Below are 23,055 nucleotides of genomic sequence, written 5' to 3' on the forward strand. Positions count from 1 at the left end.
GCGTATAAACTTTTTTCCTTTTTATTAAAAAATTATAAAACTTATGCTCATAGTAAAATTCAGATGGTAGTAGAAGAGTAAACATAGAAAAGACCTTTCCTCAGTCCCGTCTGGGTATCATTCTAGAAAATAGTCTCTCTGGATGGAAGCACAGTTTTCATTTAAAAAACACAGGGTTTTTTTCATGGATGCCTTTCCACATGAGCACATTCAGACCTGCTTAATTCTTTTAAGATTAGGTAACTGACTTAACCCGTTGCCTGTGGATGGACGTTTGATGGTACACAGCATCTTCACAGGCTGGCGTACTGAGAAGGAGTGGTAAGCCTGAGGAAAGTTTTCATCGACTCAGACGAGGCTCTAACGAAGGGAACAGACTTGGGAAGCATAAGGTATGGCTGGGCTGGCAGGGGCCCTCAAAGACTCAGGCACTCTGCCACCGGCACGAGGTCATACCTGCAACGGCCCTGAACCAACTAATGAATCACACGCTAAAGCGGTCTCAGACGAGTAACTGCACCTTACTTCCAAGGGCAGAAGGTTAGCTTACACGTGAAAAACAAGACTGTCACGTAGAGGACATAATTGAAGTAAACTCCGCAAATGGCAAAATACAAAGACCTTTCAGAACAAGCTCTTCTGTGCATTTGGTATCAATAAAATGGTTCAAAATAGACCAGAAGACCATGGCAAGTTATAGCTGTGTTAATGATGAAACTACTGTTTGAGTTAAGCAGCTGAAAGAATTTCAGCTCCCTTGGTAAGGAAGATGAAAAATAAGACCAATTAGAATTTTGGTAATACTGTTACCTTTTCTTTCACGTCTGCATCATGGTGATCAACTAAAGCTCTCATTTTCTGGGCACATTCTTCTCCGTATAACAGGAAAAACAGTGAACCTTTAGGGAAGGTAGGCTGAATAGCTAAAGAGCCTTCTTTTTTGAAGCAGTTATTTATATTCTGAAATAGTGTAAGAACCCGAAGAAGGATCTCCTTTGCCACGTGGCTGTCATAAAGGGAAAGAAATGATGAATCCACCTGAAATAGGAAACGATAACTATTTTAATAATTTATGAAAACATTTTTCACGTATATTCTCCCACTTTAAAACTACACTGAGGGGCGCCTGGGTGGCTCAATGGGTTAAGCGTCCGACTTCGGCTCAGGTCGTGATCTCATGGTTCGTGGGTTCAAGCCCTGCATCAGGCTCTGTGCTGACAGCCAGCTCAGAGCCTGGGGCCTGTTTCAGATTTTGTATCTCCTTCTCTCTCTGACCCTCCCCTGCTCACACTGTCTCTCTCTCAAAAATAAGTAAAAAAAAAACATTAAAAAAAACTATACTGAAAACATTTTATAAAATCTTGTCATAGAAAATTATCCCTAAAATCACCTAACATAAATGTAAAATCTTATGCACCCTACACTGTATACCAGTGGGAAAAAAAAAGGCTTCACAGTGTTAGCTAAAAAATTCTGTTTTCTTAAGAGTCCTAGATTGTAGTCATTTGGAAAAGTACCCACGTCCTTTTTAAGGTCCCAGTTTCTTGACAGGAATTCCTCAACAACCCAGACAGCTGCTGCCCACTGTGGGCACTGGAATGGGGCACACGGAACAGCGGGTCACTGTCACAGGCCCCTCCTTGACAGGAGTTGACCCCTGTTCTCTATTAGCACCGCCCTCGCTCTCTTCAGAACACTTATCACAGCTTTTAGTGACCTTGTTTTGTTACATATTGTTTTAGTCTCCTCACAAGCTCCACATCACGTGTGCACACTGGTGTCCTGGGGACCCGGTGAAGACTAAGGTTTCAGTGGATGTGAAGGTACATGTGAACACAAGTAGGTCAAGTATAGGAGATGTGAGGACATACTGGGACCCCAAAAATGGATAGGCAGAATTATAATTTACTGTTGTTAGAACTTTTCCAAAATGATTTTTAGAAGTAGAATATGTTCATTACAGAAAACTTAGGAAATTCATATATAGGCAAAAAGAACCAAAAAAAAAAAAATCTTTGTTAACATGTTGAGATAAAATCTTTCTAGATCTGTCCAAATCTATATACTTGTGTACTTATAAAACAAACATGTAAACTATTTACCTGGGCACCAAGTAGTCCTTCTGCCATGGCTGGGTTTTCAGATAAATTCACAAGCAGCTTCAAAACTTGAACCTGAAATAAGAGTAATATTGGTGTGTTTCAGACCAGTAACCACGGATTTTCCCTCCCCGGCAGACTGCCCTCTCGCTGTGGTCCCGTTCCGAGGTCCTGCCTGGGCATCCAGGTCTGGTGCACACCCTCTACCCCACGGAGCCGGCTCGCGCGTCCTGCGAGGGCCTCTCCCCACCACCTGGTGGCGCACTCCAGGGACACTTCTCATACAGCAGGCTTATTTAATCCTTAGTTTTTCAAGTACACTGTCAGGGAGGAGATCCTGAAGGTCTCCCTGCTTACCCCTCCCTCCAAAACATGGAAATAAACGTAACATCTATTACATAAATGATCTTTATTATGACTACTGGTAAGTGAAATATCTTTGGAACAAAAAAGGGATCTCTCAAAGCTCTTAGAGCAGTTTGGTTACCAAGACTAGATAAAAATATGGCCCTTTTCTGTTTTAATAGGCTACTATGAACCTTTGAGCTTAGCTTTTTTTTTTAACGTGAAAAATACATTAAATTCCTTTAAATAGGCAGTGATAAAAATAAATAAATGTTAACTTCTAGCAGACTAGCTAAAATATCAGCATTCCCGTCACCTGTAACTGGTCAGTACAGCTGACCCCCTTATCTGCAGGGGATACATTCCAAGACCCCCAGCATATGCCTAAAATCATGGACAGGATCAAACTCCATATATATTGCATTCTTCCCTATACATACGTGCCTAGGATAACTTGGTTTATAAATTAGGCAAAGTAAGAGATTATCAATAGTTAACAAAAAAGAACAATTACAATAATGTACTGTAACAAGTTATGTGAATGCAATCTCTCAACATATCTTTCAAATTTTAGTGTTTGTGCTGATGTGAGCACTCTCAGTATCATCCTGTCTATACTCACCCTTTTCTTTAATACTTATTTTTGAGAGAGCAAGTGGGGAAGGAGCAGAGGGAGAGAGAGAATCCCACTGACAGTGAGAGCCCGATGTGGGGCTTGAACTCACAAACCACGAGATGATGACCTGACCCAAAGTTAAGAGACAGATGCTTAACTGAGCAAGCCACCCAGGTGCCCTTCACCCTTCTTATGAGGTGAGGTGATAAAATACCTACGTGACTAGATGAAGTGAGGTGAATGACACGAAGTGAGGTGAATGACATTGTGATGCAGTGTTTGGCTACTAGTGACCTTCTGATAGGAAGTCAGAAGGATCATCTGTGTCCCAAGTGTGGTCGACAGCAGACTGAACAAACCATGGAAAGCACAGTCACAGATAAGGGGGGACTACTGTAGAAACAACATTCAAACACAATTCCTGTTTAAAAACAAAGGTCATGTAAAGCTATACTTTGTAGAAGACACTTAAAATTACACAAAATGAGGAGCAGGGAGTGACAAATGTGCTCCCCACAGGACCTGGGATAGACGTCACATCTTATTTTAGAAGACTTTCTGTTTTTTGAGAGCCCAAGTGGGGCAGGGGTGAAGTAAGGGGGACAGAGAATGTGAGGAGGTCTCTGCGCTGACAGGCTGACAGCAGCAAGCCCGACGTGGGGCCTGAACTCAGGAACCGTGAGAGCAAGATCATGACCTGAGCTGAAGTCAGATGCTCAGTGGAGCCACCTGGGCACCCAGGAGACATTTTTTATTTTATTACAAGGGCACTGTGTGTTTCTATAGAACATTTTGAAAAAGCGATAGAAAAGCACAAAGGAAAAGGAAATTCAGCCATATTTCCGTGACCAGAAACAATCACTATTAAGTTCTGGTATTTTCTTTCTGGTCTTTTTACACACCTATCCTACATACACACACATTCCTTTGATCATGTTGCATGTACTAATTTGTTAAGGAGAATAAAAGAGTTTGCTTAATTTTATTTTTATCATCTAATAAAAGAAATTTTAATGTTTATTTTGAAAGAGAAAGAGAGAGAGAGAGAGACAGAGAGAGAATCCCAAACAGGTTCCATGCTCAGCATGGAGCTTGATCTGATGACTGCAGCTGACTGATGCACCCTGGTGCCCCCTGCCACTTTGCTTTTATAAAAGACCTACATTATCAGTACCTGTTTCCACTAACCAGAAGAAAACAAAGAGGATTTTCACTTTTACAAAAAAAGGCAAAAAACGAAAGCAGGGTTGGGCGTTCGTTTTGCAGCAAGCATTAGTGGGGGCATCATGCACCCCCTCTTAGCATGTCAGCATCAAGCACCCATAGCTTTGAACTGTGCCTGTGAGCATCTGTGCTTTATCTTGATTTATTTTGTGCATTTGTTAGCAAGATAGGTTCGAAGCTATCAAACACCCGAGAGAGGTTTTTCCCTTGGGTGTGGGATGGCTCAAAACTTTTCCCATGTAAATTAATGGTCAGTGCTGCTTCGTGTCACGCCATTTTGGTTTCTGAAAGGATTCACAGGAATGCCCTACTTCTGGATAGCAGGGGAGACCTGTGTATGTATTTTGGTTTGAACCATGTTAAGTTCCCTTTTTGTTATCCCATGTGCCATCTTATGGTGACTCCATGACATTTCATTTAAGCCATTAGTTTTCTTTCTTTGCTCTCACTACAGATTTAACAATTATATTGTTATTACTGTATTACTATGCATTATTTGCATTTTGTTAGGAATCACTGTTGTACCCAAAAGATTATTACAGGACTGTGAGATCTCTTATTAAAATAAGATTTCCAGGGGCACCTAGGTGGTTTAAGTTGAGCAGCCAACTCTTGATCTTGGCTTAGATCTTGTCCTGCATTAGGGTCCATGGAGGTTGCTTAAGATTCATATTCTCCACCCCACCCCACCCCCTGCCCCCGCCAGGCCTTCTCCCTGACTCTTGTACTCTCTAAAAAATAAATGAGAGAAAAATTAAAAATAAAAGATTTCTAAAAGTAAGTTTTCATTTTGGTGGTTATTTACTAAGAAAATATCTAAAACGGGTCCATTCTCTCTCAAATGGATTATTGTCCATTAGCACTTCATTTGCAAGTTGGAACTCTGCATGCACTTTTTATGGAGAAATGACGTTATAATTGGGGTCAGGTTCCCAGACAGACCAAAAAAGCAAATTTTCTATCCCAGAAATGCTGTACTAGGCAATGGAATGGAAAAACAAAACAAAAATAGAACATAATATCATGGTGTGAGTCACCTTCTAAAAAGTCATAAAATACATTAACACACAGACCATGTCTGAGACAGAGCCATACACCCCCAAGGCAAGACTCACCTGGCTCGAAACTCAGCGTTTCTCCTGAGGTTTTGGGTAAAGCAACTGCAGACCGAGGCAGAGGAGAGATCTGTTTTGTATTTGCCATGCTGTTGGGTACAGGGAAGGGCTTCCATGGCAGCTCAGAGGCTAAAGTTACCTTGCTCCACTGCAGGGGGGGGGGGGGGGGGGGGGGGGGGGGGGGGGGGGCGCGGAGAGGTGGATGGGTGCATGTGTTTTGGAAATTGCGTATGGATGGATGGAGCATATTGCAAAAATATTGCTAGTAAGATTATTACATTTAAAGTTCTGTGCCTTTGGGTATATCTTAGACCAAATCCAAGTAAGTCTGGCTACTCCCAGTGTGGAAAATCTGGAACAGATTTTAAAAGGACTGTAGTGACGCTCTCCTCATCACATTTGATAACCTCAGAAATAACTTCAGTGATGTTGCGTATCTGGGGTAAGGCTTCATGGTTAGTCCTAAATGCTGTTTTTCTCTCAACTGTGCCAGAGAGCACTGACCAATATAGTAAGATGCTGACAAATGATCAGCCCAATTAATCTGAACCTTTGATTAGTTTACCTTCTATTCTTGTGCTATTTTTTAAAGAATGGCACTTGGGAAAAATGCCTACCAATGTGAGGGGTTTACTGACGTTACTCTGATGGGGTGTCTCCTCAGCCCCTACTGAATTCAGGTCAATTTCTGTTGCCTCATAACATCTACACAACTGATAAGAATCAAGCCCCAAGACATCCATTACTAATTTAAACGTGGTTTTCAAAAGATTTTTTAGCAAATAATGTCTAAATCAAAAAAATGTTTCTGACCCCAGACTAAGCAAAAAATTCGATTAACCAGCATTAACTCAGAGACTCCTTTTACTCAATTATGTATAATTATTCCTGGTTGGGGAGAAGGGGGGAAGCCAGCTACATCACTTCAGTAAAAGATAAACTGATTTTCAGAAAAGCAAACAAATGCCAATCTGGATAAGTGAAGTAACAGATTTTCACAAATTATTTTAAAACTGAGTATTTGGGGATAAACATAATTAACTTTCTTAGGTCCATGAAAAGCCTTTTAATAAACTTTCAATTCCAGGGGTGCCCGGGTGATTCAGTTGGTTAAATGTCCGACTTTGGCTCAGGTCATGATTTTGCAGCTCGTGGGTACTAGCCCTGCATCAGGCTCTGTGCTGACAGCTCGGAGCCTGGAGTTTGCTTCAGATTCTGTGTCTCCCTCTCTCTCTGCCTCTTACCCGCTTGCTCTCTCTCTCTCAAAAATAAACATTAAAAAAATTAAAAAAGAATATAATTTCAGTTCCAGTCTTAATGAGCTTGACGCAATAGGTCTTTGCACTTTCAAGTCATAACCGCTTCATTCGTACCTTGGTACTTCCATTTCCCGTGAGCAACACATGGAACAGGTCTGTAATGTAACTGTTAAGCATGTGCTGGTGGTCATTTGTAACTGTCATGTTTGTTAACAGTCTCAGTCCAGCCAGCTGTACAGCAGAGTCCAGGGGACCAGAGAGGACATCCTTACAGACTTGATTGATGTATACCTAGGGGGAAAGAAATGAGCATCTTAGAATCTCCAAAAGTTAGTCTGTTAAATAGTAACTTTTCTGCAGAGTGCAGTAGGGCAATTGTTCAGGATGAGACTGGCTCCTCAGATAAGATGACGTTTCTATCTAGCCCTCAAACTTTGGCAACTTTTCTTTTTTGTTTTTTAAAACTACCTTTAGGTGGCTTTTTTGTTAATGCCAGGCAATATGCGAGGATTTTATAAATACACCTTGCTTAGTCCATAAGAGGATTAAGTAATGAGGTGGGTGTTCTTGAGGGGCATTTTACAGACAAGGACAAGGACAAGTCATCAAGGAACTTGGATCCCCTGCCCAATATTAAGCCAACTGGTAGGGGAGCAATGTCCAATTCCAGAGACCATGCTCTCAACTCCAGTGGTCTCTCAATTATTGGGGGCCTCCCAACACAATCTACCTTTCTGTGTTGACTGGTCTGGGCATATTAGGACCAAGGAGGAAGACCTGTCTGGCTACCTGGCATCAAGGTAAGTGTCTTAACAATAGGGTCTACAAGCTACATCCTGTTAGAAGTAAAGAATGGGGGAAACAAAGTGAAAGAATTTTTCTCTAGAGTTAGTTCTATCCAAAGTAAGGATAGGCCAAACTGTCTTTGGCCCAGTCTTATTATTTACCTAGTTTATACATACGAATTACTCCTTCTGACACTGTTAACTGTCACCGGCAAAATGAAATGCAACGCCAGGAGTAGTATTTCACACGCGACAGAAATGAACCCACCGGTGATGGAAAGTTTTCTAAAACTGTTTTCTATTTCTGGCCATGATCTTTCCAGCCTGGAAAAACTAGATCTCACAGATAATTACCATTCACCTAACTAAAAACTCCACCAGAAATTCTAACTGCTAAGAAAAATTTCCTAATATAAAATGCTAAGAAATTACCAACTGTCCCATAAGCCAAGACTAAGTTTTTTAAAAAGCCAAAGGTATCCATGTTACCATAGAAACTAGAGTAATGGCAGTAAAGCAGAGAGATTAAATTTTTAGTCTTGTTTCAGATCTGATATTTATAAGTCACCTGGCTCTCTTTGACTACAATTTCATTACCTACTCATCCTTCAAAAAAAAAAAAAAAGCATTTCCTTAGCTCTTTACAAGTCATGTATTATCCGAAGAGGCTGACATCCTTCAAAGCATTTCCTAAAATGCGTTGAGCACTTTCTTTTTTAATGTTTATTTCTTTTTGAGACAGACAGAGGCAGAGAGAGAGAATGAACAAGTGGGGAAGAGGCAGAGGAGAGGCAGACAAGGAATCTGAAGAAGGCTCCAGGTGGTGAGCTGTCGGCATAGTGCCCGACATGGGGCTCGAACTCGTGAACCACAAGATCATGACCTGAGCCAAAGTTGGATGCTTTACTGACTGAACCACCCAGGCAGGTGCCCCAGTATTTTCTCCAAGTCTTTTCACCAGTTCAATTTTAGCAATAAGATCACCCAGTGGGTCAGCTCAGTTATTTCTGGAGCTGTGCCCGTCTCCCCTTGCCCCTTTCTCTTGCAATTCTGTCCCTCCCCAACTATGCCTATAGAAACCAGACATTAAAAGCCAGGTTGCATTCTACCTTTTACAGAAACTTTTGGATGAGATCTCTCCTTTCTGTGTACTCAGCAATGTTTTAGTTACATTTTTCCTTGAAGTATGTCATCATGTTCTGCTCTTCACCACACCTAGTCACAGACTTGCCTTCTTTCTCCTTCTAGCTTTCTTAAAACAGGAGTTAATTATGTTCATTTCTAAACTCTGCATCACAGAGCAGGAGCTCAATGAATGCTGAAATAACATAAGCTCCAACTTTATTTTATCTTTCTGCTGATATTAAGAGACTTTGGCCAGTCTCCTTTACTGCACTTGGATTAAAATGAACCCCAAACTCAAAAGCCTGAGGAACCTCTTATTGGCTGTTTCAGATTCCTCCTTCCTCTGCCTTATTCTCCATAAAAAATGGGCAGAGGACCTGAATACACATTTTTCCAAAAGACATACAAATGGCTGATACATGACAAGATGCTCAATGTCACTCGCTTCAGGGAAATACAAATCAAAACCACTGAGGTAGCATCTCATACCCATTAGAATGGCTACTGTCAACAGCAACAACAACAACCAAACAAGCCTTGGGGAGGATGTGGAGAAAAGGGAATCCTGTACCCTGCTGGTGGGAATATAAATTGGCACAGCCAGTATGCAACACAGTATGGAGATTCCTCCAAATATTAAAAATACAACTGCCATATGATCTAGCAATTCCAGTTCCGGGCATTTATCTGAAAACAGCAAAAGAATAATTCGAAAAGATATCTGCACCCGCTATGTTCACTGCAGCATTATTCTCAACAGCCCAGAAACAGAAATAACCTGTGGTGACAGATGAATGAATAAAGCACATGTGGTCTGTATATACAATCGAGTATGATTCAGCCATGAAAAGGAAATCCTGCCATTAGCAACCAATGGATGGACTTCGAGAGCGCTATGCTAAGTGACACGACAGAAAAAGACAAATACTGAAGGTATCTCTTATATATAGAATAAAAAGCTGAACTCCCACAACTAGAGTAGCACGGTGGTTGCCAGGGGCTCAAGGATGAAGGAAATGGGGAGATTTTGGTCAAAAGCTTCTAGGTAGAAGATGAATTAAGTTCTGGGAGCTGATGGATAGCAGGGTGACTACACTGTATTATGTACTTTAATGGTGCTGAGAGAGTAGACCTTAAATGTTCTCACCACACAAACACAAAAGGTAATTCCGTGTGGTAATGGAGGTCTTAGCTAACACTGTAGAAGACTTACACATTTGTGATTTCAGCGAACTTACCTTTATCTTCACTTGATTTTCAACATTCACACTCAGGTTATTCAGTGCATTTAAAGCTTTCTCTTTAATACTGTAGTTGGAATTGTTGATTTTGCTTCCAATGATTGGAATACCACCCAGTTCACGAATAATGACCTAAGGCGGGGGGGGGAACATCACTTCAGTATGCATTCCCTTCACCAAATTTTTTGCACATACAAATACAAATACAAATACATGACTCTTTAGGAATGCCTTTCCTAGTTCTTACTTACTCATTTATACATTTATTTTTGAGAGAGATAGACAGAGGGTGTCAGTCTCATTGCAGGGCTTGAAACCATGAACCAGGAGATGAAGTCAGATGCTTAACTAACTGAACCACACAGGCAACCCCATAATTCTTTTTTTTTATTACATTTTAAATTTCATTAAAATTAAATTTCCATAATTTTATAGGTAAGAAAATAGATTGAAAATAAATTAAGATACATAGTTATTTAAAAACTATAGCTTGGAGATATACAATGAAGATTTGCAGTGCTACTGAAATGATCTCAAAGCAACTTATAAACAAATTATTTTCCTCTGAAATAAGTTCTGGGACTTTCCTATTACAGGCAAATTTGGAAAAGTGTTATGTTTTGCTAAACTGTATTCTTTGGAACACAAATCCCTCAAGATATTAATAGATGTTCCATTAAGACAAAAAAAGATTTCATGGTTAAGGATGTTTGAGAAACTCTAGGTATAATAACTGCAAACATTATTTTGCAGCAGTCATATGTTCATCATGTGCACTGAACATCTCCAAGAGAGGAGCATTAAATATAGCATTTCCACAAACGCTACACAAAATAGAGGGTCATTTTTAGTGGGGAGGGAAGGAGGGGGTTGGAGGAAACACCTATTAACACCTCGAGGACTTGGGAGTTCCACACAACTTGAGAAATGATACCCACATTTTTGACGAAATCATATCTGGGGAATTTCTCACCATCAGTTACCACACTATGCTACTACTATGCGCCCTTGGCCCCAACATCAAAAGATGCATTAACTGCTTCATTTCTTAAAAGAAAAATAAGCTGAACATTGCTCCTGTCAGGTGAAACCATGCCCTTCTGTTAGAAAAAGGATGAAAAAGTATCTTGCCTTCATCTACATTTTACCAACAGCCCGAAGCCCTATTCTGCTGTCCAGAGTGGGCTCAGCACCGAGAGAAAAAGAAACCACCTGTGTAATCCAGGTTCTTCCCAAAGAACTGTGATTACTAGACAACAGATTTCTTTGGTTTGTTTTAACTACCCTATTTTTTTTTTAATATTTTTATTTATTTCTAGGAGAGAGAGAGAGAGAGAGACAGCGTGAGCAGGGGAGGGTCAGAGAGAGAGGGAGACACAGACTCTGAAACAGACTCCAGGCTCTGAGCTGGCAGTCAGCACAGAGCCCAACGCGGGGCTCGAACCCACAAACTGCGAGATCATGACCTAAGCGAAAGTCAGACGCCCAACCGACTAAGCCACCCAGGCGCCCCTTAACTACCCTATTAAAGCAGATGAAGGCACTATAGTTTATGACCAGGGACACCAACTGCCATTAGCCAAGAAATCACCTGTTCGAATAGTGGCTGCAGACCCACTCCTTCTGCTCCAGTCTGTTTCAGAGGGTGAAACGATGGCACCAGAAACAGCCCCACTATATAGGCAGCCTGACAGTCACCATCTGTTGTTTTTGTTTGTGTGATGCCCCTCCCCCCTGGGGCAGACAGAGCACCTCTTCTATCCCATTTAGTCCCTGATGGGTGCTGGTGGAAGGTGCTCACAGCCACCCCAGCCCCTGCTATCTGGGTGAGATGATCACGTGAGCCAGGCCTGGTTACCCACGGTCCAGGGAGCCTTATTAGCACAGCACTTGACCCTGGCTGAGCAACTCCACCTGTCAGATCATGAGCTACAGGGACGAAGGCTTGGGCGGCCAGTGGCTTTCTTTTCTGTGAAGAAAACCTTTCTGTGGCCTGAGACAAAAAACCCAATATACAGAAATAAGCAGGGATAAGCACAGCCAGAAGACGGAGGCAGGGAGAGCTCTGATAATGTGTTCTAGAACCTTAAATGTTGCCACTTGTGCCTGAAGCCAGTACTATTCTTGGAGGTTCATGTTAACTGAGCTCAGATTTTTCCTTTTTGGTTTAAAGTAATTAAAGCTGGGAGTGCCTGGGCGGCGCAGTCGATTGAGCATCTGACTTTGGCTCAGGTCATGATCTCACAGTCGGTGAGTTTGGGCCTCGTGTTGGGTTCTGTGCTGACAGCTCAGAGCCTGGAGCCTGCTTTGGATTCTGTGTCTCCCTCTCTCTGTCTCTGCATACTCGCTCTCTCTCAAAAAAATAAATATTAAAAAATGTTTTTTAAATATAAGTTGGGTTCTGTCACTTGCAGCTGAAAGATGAGGAGTAATCAACAAATACTCATTATATCTCCCTATTCTCTCAAAAAGCTTTACAGTAACCCTTGCCATGCTGGAAAAAACTTGACTCAACTAGAGCGTAAATTCAACATGATTTGGTTTTCATGACAAAGTTAACAAAAGGCATTAGCTGAAAACCATGACAATTTTTTTTTTTTACTTTTTCTCCATGGGAGTGAGAGAGAGAAGGAAGCATTCAAATTGAGCTCTCGAGACTTAGTGTTACTACGTCACTACTGGTAGAAGGTAACATTGGTTAGCGTTGTTAGCAGTCAAGAGCCCACCTGCATCAGAACCACCCCTACAAGACTTATATGCGAAGAAAGCATGTACTTCAATGTTTGATGCTTTTACTGTTAAACTACAACACTACTGAATTTTAAATAATTAAAAAAGCCATGCAATGCTAAGTGTGGTGTAGATAACATTCATCTGCTAACCGGTGTGATGCCTGTGATGACCTTTCAATGACCGTGAGTCCTAGTAACACTATGTCACTGTTAGGATATGCTTTTCAGAAGTAAACATTATGCTCTAGGGATACATCCCCACACTATGAGGAAGTGAGGATCTGGGATTAAGTACCTTATCAGGGTCACAAGTTACTTGTAGGGTGTAAGAATGAGAGGCGCCCATTCTAAGAGGAGGTACTTACTTGGTTAGCTGAAAAGGCTGCATTGTTACCCAGAGTGACCAACGCTCTTTCAATAATTATAGGATCATCAGTGGACTCAAGCAGGTAGAGGAGTTTCTGAAGTTGGTCAACATTTAGGATGTCATCGTATGAACCATCGGTTAAATCTTCTGCAGAAAGACAAAGTTATTTTAAAACCCATTTAAAATCAATAGGAGATTAAAGCATTTTTATTTTTATTATTTTGAGAGAGAAAAGAGAGCATGGGAAGGGAGAGGGAGGGAAGAAAGGAGGGGTAGAAGGAGAGAGGGGGAGAAGGGGTGAGAAGGGAAGAGGGAGAGGGAGGAGAAGAGGAGGGTAGGGAGAGAGAGGAAGAGGGAGGTGTGGGAGAGGAAGAGAGAGGGAGGGAAGGAGGGGGAAAGGGAGGGGGGAAGGGGGAGAGGTGAAAGGGAGGAAGAGAGAGGGAGGTGGGGAGAGAGAAAGGGAGAGAGAGGGAGAGAGAGGGAGAGAGGGAGAGAGAGGGAGAGAGGGAGAGAGAGGGAGAGAGGGAGAGAGAGCGACAGAGAGAGAGAGGGAGGGAGGGGGAGAGAGAGAGAGAATGAATATGAATCTTAAGCAGGCTCCACACCCAGTGCAGAGCCTGACATGGGGCTCAATCCCATGGTCCTGGGATCATGACCTGAGACAAAACGAAGAGTCAGATGCCTAACCGACAGAGCCCCTCCCCCCACAGGTGCTCCTAAATAATTTTTTTTTTAATATTTTTATTTATTTCTAGGAGAGAGAGAGAGAGAGAGAGACAGTGTGAGCAGGGGAGGGTCAGAGAGAGAGGGAGTCACAGACTCTGAAACAGGCTCCAGGCTCTGAGCTGGCAGTCAGCACAGAGCCCGACGCGGGGCTCGAACCCACAAACCGTGAGATCATGACCTAAGCGAAAGTCGGACGCTTAACCGACTAAGCCACCCAGGCGCCCCTAATTTTTTAAATAATATCAAACGCCTTCTCTGATGCCAGGCACAGTTTTAAGCACATCATCTGCTTTATCTCATTTAATCTTCAAGTAACCTTTGGAAGGAGATACCATTTTAATTCTCAATTTACAGATGGTAAACTGAGGCTTACAGACATTAAGAAATTAGCCAATGGTCACTTGGTATTTATTTCTTAGTAAGAAACTGCATGCCAGACCATCTTCTATTTCTTCTTTTAAAAATCAGGTACATGCATCTAATGGGACACTTGCCTAGGGGCACAGATTAATGAAGGAAAAGGATTTGTATTATGTTTTCTGATCACAATTTTAAGGGCACCTCAGACAGGAGGAAACGCTATGGGAGGAACCCAATCATGCGCGGCTTTTTGTTTGGTTTACGTGACCGTGGCACGATGACTGCGATGCTAAAATAACAGTCTTGCTGGGGGCCAAGAACAAAATGAAAGCTCTTGTTTTGAGCAGTTGAATACTGGTCAGTGACTTTTAGAATTTATAGCTCTATCTTAAAAAAACACAACTCTGTTTACAGAAATTACCACAGGAAGAAGAGAAACCATAACACCATTATTGTGTGTTCAATGCTGAAAAATGAAATTGTGATTAAAGGTTAGACAGTGCACATGTCCACAATTCACTGCTGGGAGAGGGGCGGCCTACAACAAGTGCTATATGATGTCATATCTGTGCTTTAAAAAAATAATTTATTTTGAAAGAGATAATAGAGAGAAAGGGAGACAGAGGATCCAAAGCGGGCTCCATGCTGAGAGCAGAGAGCCTGATGCGGGGCTTGAACTCATGAACCATGAGATTATGACCGAAGTGGAAGTCGGAAGCATAACTGAGCCACCCAGAAGCCCGTCCCTCTTCTTTTTTAAAATACGTGTCAAATTATTAAAGGTGGTTATCTTTGGGTGTTGGATTATGAATGACTTGTTTTCTACCCTGTGCTTGGGAATACTTTTATTTTTCCACAATAAACACGTATTACTCCTGTAATGAAAATAATGAAGTACAGTAAAACCTTGGATTGCAAGTAACTTGTTCTGTGAATGTTTTGCAAGATGAGCAAACATTTGTAATACATTTTGACTTTGATAAAAGAGCGATGTCTTGCAATATGAGTATTACGTGATGCCAAATGTCACATTATCACAACTGAGCCAGTGGTTCTCTCTCTCTGACTGCGGGATTATGGGTGACTGTCTTCCATGTTCAGATGTTCAGCCTTAGGCTGTGGGGTCTGGCAGAAACCAGTGATTTTTCAGAACTTTGATAGGTGCCGACAACTGGCCCTCGTGTATTTTTTGTCCCTTCAAAGCACCTACGAACAGTCCTTTGCTTTTCCATCCAAGAGTGAGCTTAGGAATGCTCTGCTTCATTCTAGGTCAGGCTGCCTGCAGATAGAGACCCTTTCCTCTGCTGCCTTATTGCCAGTTCCAGTAAATACAGTCTATGAAAAGGGTTTATTGACACTGTACTGTAGCCAACATCCGTGTGAGCATATACAATGGCCTCCATACAGAAAAAGGTTGAAAAGAAAGGTGGTGAGGAAACGATTACAGTTGAAGAAGGAAATCACTGAGAAGTATGAATGTGGTGTGCGAGTGGCCAAAATTATAAGACATTTATAAGAAGTTTATGTCTACATCTCATCTGCAGAGGAGGAGGAGGAGGAGAAGAGGCTGAGGAATCCCTCACTTCAAATGAGATTAGGGAGATATGTCAAATGAGGGAACCTGCAAAATTTTGTAGAAAATCACGCGAATAGGGCTATGAATCCGTTTAACGACAGTGCAACGTCACGTTTCTGTGAAATCCTCAAAAGGAGGCAAAAGCAAGTGTCATTGGCTAGGTTCCTTGTTAGAGCTGCATGAAAACAAAGATTCTACAGAGCAACAGACAGCAGTGACTCCATTAGTGATCGTGAAAGTCGTCCTCTACAATAACCCGCCTCTCCTGTCTCCCTCACAGCAGCCATGAACACTGTCAAAGGGAAGTGCAGGTTAATTTATTTTTCTTCATATTTTGTATTTTATTATTTTGTATTATATTACAGTATTGTAATCATTTTTATATGACTAGTTTTGGGTGGTGGAACAAATCATCTGAGTTTCCATTATTTCTTATGGGGAAATTCTCTTTGATACACAAGTGCTTTGATAAAAGCATGCTTCCGGAAGAATTATGCTGGGAAACCAAGGTTTTATATACTGTATAATGTCACATATATAGAACCTAAAAATAAATAAGTAAACCAAAAAAATGAATTCATCAATACAGAAAATAGATTGGGGTTGCTGGAGGCAGGCAAAGGAGTGTAAAATGGATGAAGGTGGTTTATCTAGTTTAAGATAAATCAGTCTTAGGAATGTAATGTACAACTTGGTGACTACAGTTAGCAATACTGTATTGTGTGCTTGAAAGCTGCTAAGAGAGTAAATCTTAAAAGTTCTCATCTCAACAAAAAAGTCTAACTTTTTGAGGTGAAAGGTGTTAACTGATCATTCTGCAATATGTACAAATACATAAATCAAATACGTCAAATTGAATCAAATACATATACCATATATTTGATATCAAATATATACATATGTATCAAATCATATTATATACTTATCACTAGTACAATGTTGTATGTCAACTATATCTCAATTAAAACAATAAAGATCATCTTCTAAAACGTGATGCTACAAAAAATGAGTACTGCACAAGTCTTCTTCATAAATAAAGGTGAGTAGCTTCAGGAAGAAGGGATCATGAGCAACTTATTTTCTAAGTTGCCTGGTGACTTTGGAAACTGGTAAAATTAAGTTTAAAAGTAAGACTATCTATGTTCACCACGTTAAGAAGGTACCTGAGTCCAGTCCACTAGACCAATTACCTATATGGAAATCTCTAAAAGAAAACAAATTAGGTAGACTTTGTAAGTAAAGGTAAATAAAAATCTTAAAAAAAAAGCTTTTTCTTTTTTTTCTTTTGTGCCAAAGGAAACACACTTTCCCCCTACTCTGTTTCCTTAAGAGTATTTCCTTGAGCAAACTGGTACAGGTGACGCTAGAACAAGGTGGGGGCTGGGGGGCAAACACCCGAAAAGTTGAAACTCCATGTATAAATTTGGACTCCCCAAAGCTTAACTATTAACAGCCTACCATTAACTGGGAAGCCTTACTGAAAACAGTCAATTAACATATATTTTGTATGCTCTATGTCTTACGTGCTGTATTCTCATAATAAAATAAATTATAAGAAAAATACCTTTTCAGAATTGCACATATATTTACTTAAGAAAAGCCGCTTGTAAGTAAACCTGACCAGTTTAAACCCCGGTTGTTTAAGAGTCAGCTATAACTGTAAATCCTGTATCTCTCTGACATAACTGAACAGCCTGGGTGGCTAGGTTGATTGAGCATCTGACTTTGGCTCAGGTCATGATCTCGCGGTTCGTGGGTTCAAGCCCTGCATCGGGCTCTGTGCTGACAGCCAGCTCAGAGCCTGGAGCCTGCTTCGGATTCTGTGTCTCCCTCTCTATCTGACCCTCACCTGCTCACACTGTCTCTCTCTCTCTCTTAGAAATAAAACATTAAAAAAAATTAAAGGCTAAGTAACCCTCTTGCCAGTTTACAATGCAACAAAGTGCTCCTTAGAGGCTTTGGGGCTGTTTGAAATGTGAGCATCAAGAAAGATGGAGCCCGGATTTCTGAGTTTAGCAGTGGCACCAGGCTCACCTGCTTATCCTCAAGATACTGAGAAGTCTTATTTTTCCCCTGGATAAAGGCAATTAGCTAACACAAATAGCCACCACAATTACTAGTGAGTTTAGGATGAACTATGTGTAGCAAATGGTGTTGTCAAGTCCTTACTTAAAGACATGTTACTGTTTATCTTGCAAACAGGCACAGATTATGAAATAGATTCTATCTGCCTAGGTACATAAAAACAGTGAGAGTTCTGTCTTTTCAATCCCATTAGCAGATTGCCTGTGAAGGGCTCGGCAATCTAGTTTAATGCTTATTCAACAATAAAACTGTTTCGTTCTTTTCTATATTTGTAGAGAGAAATTTCTTAGTTGGTAGTTTTTATTTTTAATTATTTCTGTAACAGCGTCCATGACCTGAAATATCCCTTCAGAACACTCAGCAAACCCTCAGAATCCCTAAAGCACCAATTAACTTTTGTACCGCAGCTTAACCACACACTTGTTGGCTAGGAGGGTGCCCTCCCCGTGCAGACAACTGTTTCAGTTAATATATACACGTGTGTCTGAACTTCCAGGCTCTCTCTGCAACTTTGTATATGAACCACAAAGACTTCAAGGTACCTCCCTCTGAGGCTGGGCCGAACCCCGGCAGAGATACACTCCTCAGGCGCTCCTTCTTCCAGGGCAAGTGCAAGCACCATTTCACCTACCGCTGCAGGCGCCGCAAACCCCAGGCCACAGTAGCAGCAATCCCTTTGGTAACAAAGAGGCCGGGAGCAAGCTTTAACTTGAGGGGTAATCGACATGCTTTTGAGAAACCCAATCAATCCTTGGCTGTGACGCCGCACTCAGGCAAGAAAATCTGCGCAACTTCTCAGGATTTTGAACAAAGTGGAGGCAAGGGGAGGCTCAAAACCCTACCCGCCCCCGATCAAGCGGACGAGCCGCCCTCTGCACCTGTGCTTCTCGACCTCGCCCTTCTCACGAACCTCCCTCTCGGTCTCCCTCCTCCAGCTCGGCTTCTTTCTCGGCGAGCACGGGAGAGCCACGGGCGCCTGCAGTCTTCAACCCACACCCTCGGGGTGACACTCAGGCCCCGTCTGCCGTCCCCGGCCACCTGCGGGACACCCCTGCGGCCTCACCTGCGGAGCGCGAGGGGCGCAGCCGAAGTCCGCGGCCGCCTTGCCGCTGGCCCCGCGTCAGCTTGTAAACGCAGTAGCAGGCGCCGGCCCCGAGGACCAGGCCCGCCGCCACCCAGCCCACGTGCCGGGCGCGGCCCATGCTGCAGCTGGGGCGCAGCGCTGGGCCTGGCCGGGGAGGCTCCGAGCAAGTAGGTCCCGCCACCACCCCAGCGCCAGCCGGCGGAGAAGAAAGGAAATGGGGTCTGAGCTCCGCCTCCCGGAAACGGCCTACTCCCGCCCCGAGCGTCCCGGCAGCTCCGCAGAGGCGGGGCCGGGGGCAGGACTCTGTGAAGGGCCGCGGGGACTGCGCGTCTCCCAGAGGGCGCAGTGGGTCCCGCCGCCGTCCAGAGGCCGGCTTCCCCTGGCTTCGGCCCGGGCCCCGCCCCCCAGGGCCGAAGCCCGCCTCCCTCCCGGCGGCCCCGGACGGTGGGGGCGCGGAGCTTCCGGCGCAGCGCCCACCCCTCCCTCCGCCCCTCCCGCGGTTGCCGGGGCAACGCAGGGACGCGCTGGCACCGAGCCTGGCCACCGCGCCTGGTACGCGGGCCGCGGAAAGCAGGCGGGGAGTTTCGGTGGGGGCTGTGGTCATGGCCTCGCTACGCGCTGCCAACCCCCAGCTGTGGAACTACTTCAAAGAGAACTACATTCCTCAGGTCTGCGAGGTACTGGAACCACGTGGCGGCAGTTAGCCGAGGAGGGAACCCGAAGATTTCCCGGAGGAGCTGGGGTTTGGCCCGAGAGGGAGTCGAGGGATTCAGGAGCGGGATGGGACAGGGTGAGGTTAGCCTTGAACAGGGTGGCGATCTAGGCTGAAGATACAGATCAGAGACAAGACAGAGCCGGGTGATGGTGGCTGAAAGGAGAGAATGGGTGACGTGTCTCAGGGAGAAAGCGTACAGGGCCCCAAACTCCAAACTTTAAGGTTTGGGCGAGAGGGGCCTGAAGACGGGAGGAGTACCAAAGAAGTGCCGTAGAAACAGGGGAGGAAAATCAGGAAAGTGTGGCTTTATGAAGAGAGCGGGCAATGGTGTCACCTAAGATGCTGTATAGTGGATTTGGCACATGGTGGAGGCAGAAGATAGATTTGAGGTTAGCTGAGGAGAGAGTGGACGCTGAGACGTCTAGACGGAAGGTAGCCATCCCCTTGTGAGGGGAAAGACCCCAGGACCGGTTTTGCCTTAAACAAGAGACTGCTCCCTCCCCCCACCATTATAACCGGAAGGAAAGAGCGCCGGAGAAGGGTGGGTAGGTGTTGTAGTTTTGGGGGGTAGGAAGCCAAGAAAGTTCTCTGGTGACTTCCATTTCCTCTACAAATATTTGGTGAGATATTTGCTAAGATGTGTGTGTTTGGGTGGGGTTGGAGGCTAAAGAAGGGGTTTTGAGCAAAAATAAAGTATGTGGAGAATGAGGGGGAGAGAAGTCTAGGGAAGGAAGGGCCAGGCAGTATTGGGAGCCCAGCTTGGGATAATGACTCTTATGCAGTTAGGAGTGCAATTTGGTACAGCGTTTTTGGATGGTAATTTAGAAATATTGTTGATCAAACATTTCGTTTCTAGGGATCCACTTTAGAGAAATACTTTCACATGTATCCAGAAAGCTGTCCAAGGATATTCATTACAGTGAAAACCATAAATAGCTTATATATGAATGAGGGAATGGGTTAGTATATAGGATAAAGTATATGTGTACCTTTTGAAAAGAAAAGCCCTCCAAGACACATTTTAAAAGAAGGAGAAAAAATGCAAGATTTTTCCAGAAGTTCTACTATAATCGACTCATATATGTATGTATGCATGCATATCTATCTGCAGTTAAAACAATAATGCATGTATAGAACACATGCAACGCTATTAACAGCAAATGTCTGTTTTAGGAGAGAACCCTAATTTTATGTTCTATATAGATCTGTATTGGTTTAGTTTTTTTCTGATGAGTTTCATTCCTGTTTTACTTCAATTATATTTGAAAATATGTGGGGAGCATGATACTCATCTTCCCCACTGTGTGATTTTCTTAAGTAGCAGTCAGTAAACCAGATGTAGGTATAGAAATAAGAGCTGACTACATTCAGGATAGGCGTTTGCCAGGCATGGAAGGGCAGTGGCAAAGGAACTAAGCTTTTGAGAGTGCCTGATAGGCCAAGGGACTGGGTAGGAAATGAGAACAGGACATATACTGATATATGGGCAGAAATTGGAGGTTCTTAAGGAGTGAAGAGGGTAGAGGGAGTAATTGAGTGGGGGAGCTGGAAAAGTAGGAGGTAGGCATCAGGGAGCGGAATCTTTGTATTTAAGATTTAGGATAGAGTGATGGCTCAGTCCAGGTTGGCTGTGGAGTAGATAGCAGAAGTGGACTTGAGTTGAGGGTCAGAGAACATCAGGGAAGTGATAGTGTCTCCTCATCTTGCTCTTCACTTTCCATAACACTCGTAAGCTGCCAGAGGCATCCCTGGCTCCTTCTTTGGGTGAGAGCACCCTTTGCTCACCAAACTACCACGTTGCTTTGCTCCCAGAAGAAAGAGGCCCTCAGAAGTGCCCTTTGCCTAAGGTGACAATCTCATGACTCTTAGGAGTCCTACGTTCACTCCTGTTACCACATTGCCAGTAGGTGCAAGAGAACAGTTTTCTAGGGTCTCTCACTCCCACCTTAACCTGGTCACCCACTTCCCCCAGAGACTGTCAGGATAAATCCCATTGTGTCTCGTATCCCTGCATAGCTATTCATCTAATCCAATTTGCCAGGATTGGTTATCTTCCAAAACCCATTATCTGCAAGCTTTGGAATATATATATATATTTTTTTCCATGTGTGTGTATATATATTATCACGGATTCCCTGTATATTTAACCTTTTTGAACTTCACCTACCTATCCTAAATAAAACATGGATATCATTTCCCTACAAACCCTTGCATAGAGGCTGATTTAAAACAAAAAACCCAACACTGCTTCACTTACTGGGCTACTGATTCTGTTGACTGACAGTTTTCATCAGGTTTAGAAAATTGTGGATCGTTTTCAAACAATGTTTCTCCCCAATTCTTTCTCTCTACCTCTTCTGGGACTCCAATCATAAATATGTTAGGGTTTTATTTTTTTGTTTTGTTTTTTCCCTATTTTTCCTTTTGTGCTCAAGTTTGGATATTTTTCACTGATTGTCTTCAGGTTTATTGATTCCGTTTTATTCTGGGTCCAGTATTAAATATATCAAATGAGTTTTTAATTTCAAGCAGTATATTTTCAAGTTTTAGAATGTCAGTTCTTTTTTTATACGTTCCAATCAAAACTCTGCATCTTTTCATCCATCTTGTCTATCATTTCCTGTTTGCTTTAATATGTTGTTATTTTAAAATCATTGTTAACATGAGCAACTTTGAAGTCTCACAGAATGGGATAATTGTTGAAACTGGGTGATGGGTACATAGGGGTTCATTATACTCTTGTTTACTTTCTCTGTGTTTGAAGTTTTCTATAAGAAGGTACAAGAGAGTAATGGCTGGGTGTTTTTTTCTCATAATGTATGTAGCTAGGGATGGATGGAATAACAGGTTTGATTTGGCTGTATAGTCATTTTGTTTGCTTGCTGTATCAATTATCCATTGCTATGTAATACAACTGTAAAACTTAGTGGCTTAAAACAGCAGGAATCATTTTGCTTGTTCAAAAATCTGAATTTTGAGGAGGTTTTCCAGAGAGAGCTTTTCTCTGCTCCATGTGGTACCATCTGAGGTGATGAACAGGGATTAAAGATCCACTTTTATTTTTTAATTTAAGTTTAGTGTGTGTGTGTGTGTGTGTGTGGGTGGGTGCATGTGTGCCACTTTGCAGATGGTCCCCAGCAAGGCCACGTGTATAGAGGCTTTCTCTGAGTACCTGCCTCCAAGCCATTACTGCTGTGTGGGACATGAGACAAATGGTGGCCCTTGAAGTTATCAAGGCAATAGATAAGAAGTCTTCCCCTGCCAGCAAGGTCCCGAGTCAATGGTAGTGAAGCATGTCCTCTAAGATCCACTTTTAAGATGGTTTGTTCACATGCCTGGCCAGTTGGTGCTGGGTATTGGCTGGGAGTTCAGCTACATCTGTGAGCCAGGAGGCTTGGTTTCTCCATATGGGCCTCTTCATGAACTGCTTGGACCTCAACACAGTATGGTGGCTCAGTTCTAAAAGCAAATGTCTCCAAAGAGAACAGGTAGAAGTTATATCACCATTTATGACCTCGGCTCAGAAGTCAACATAACATTTTCACCTAAATTCAAGGGGGGGGGGAGGTACATAGACCCCAGTTCTTGATAGAAAGCATAT

The 23,055-nt window shown here is 42.8% G+C and overlaps 2 protein-coding genes across 2 annotated transcripts in view; one reads left to right on the plus strand and one right to left on the minus strand.

Moving 5' to 3' along the window:
- Window positions 1-3: 3 nt before the first annotated feature.
- Window positions 4-19,038, minus strand: ARMC10 (armadillo repeat containing 10). Its single transcript, XM_039239091.1, has 6 exons — window positions 18,719-19,038; window positions 12,907-13,055; window positions 9,807-9,941; window positions 6,773-6,949; window positions 2,103-2,174; window positions 4-1,038 (listed from the first exon to the last, which is right to left on the minus strand). The coding sequence occupies exons 1-6, from the start codon at window positions 18,855-18,857 to the stop codon at window positions 787-789; spliced, it is 924 nt and encodes a 307-aa protein (XP_039095022.1). The 5' UTR covers window positions 18,858-19,038; the 3' UTR covers window positions 4-786.
- A 250-nt stretch (window positions 19,039-19,288) lies between these two features.
- Window positions 19,289-23,055, plus strand: part of FBXL13 (F-box and leucine rich repeat protein 13) — a 196,979-nt gene continuing 193,212 nt past the window's right edge. The window contains exon 1 of the mRNA XM_039239125.1: window positions 19,289-19,416. Within this exon, the coding sequence (XP_039095056.1) occupies window positions 19,342-19,416 (75 nt within the window). The 5' untranslated portion in view covers window positions 19,289-19,341. The remainder of the gene's footprint in view (window positions 19,417-23,055) is intronic.

Source organism: Hyaena hyaena, unplaced genomic scaffold, assembly GCF_003009895.1.
Source record: "Hyaena hyaena isolate Hyena2069 unplaced genomic scaffold, ASM300989v1 scaffold_152, whole genome shotgun sequence".
Classification (NCBI taxonomy): domain Eukaryota; kingdom Metazoa; phylum Chordata; class Mammalia; order Carnivora; family Hyaenidae; genus Hyaena; species Hyaena hyaena.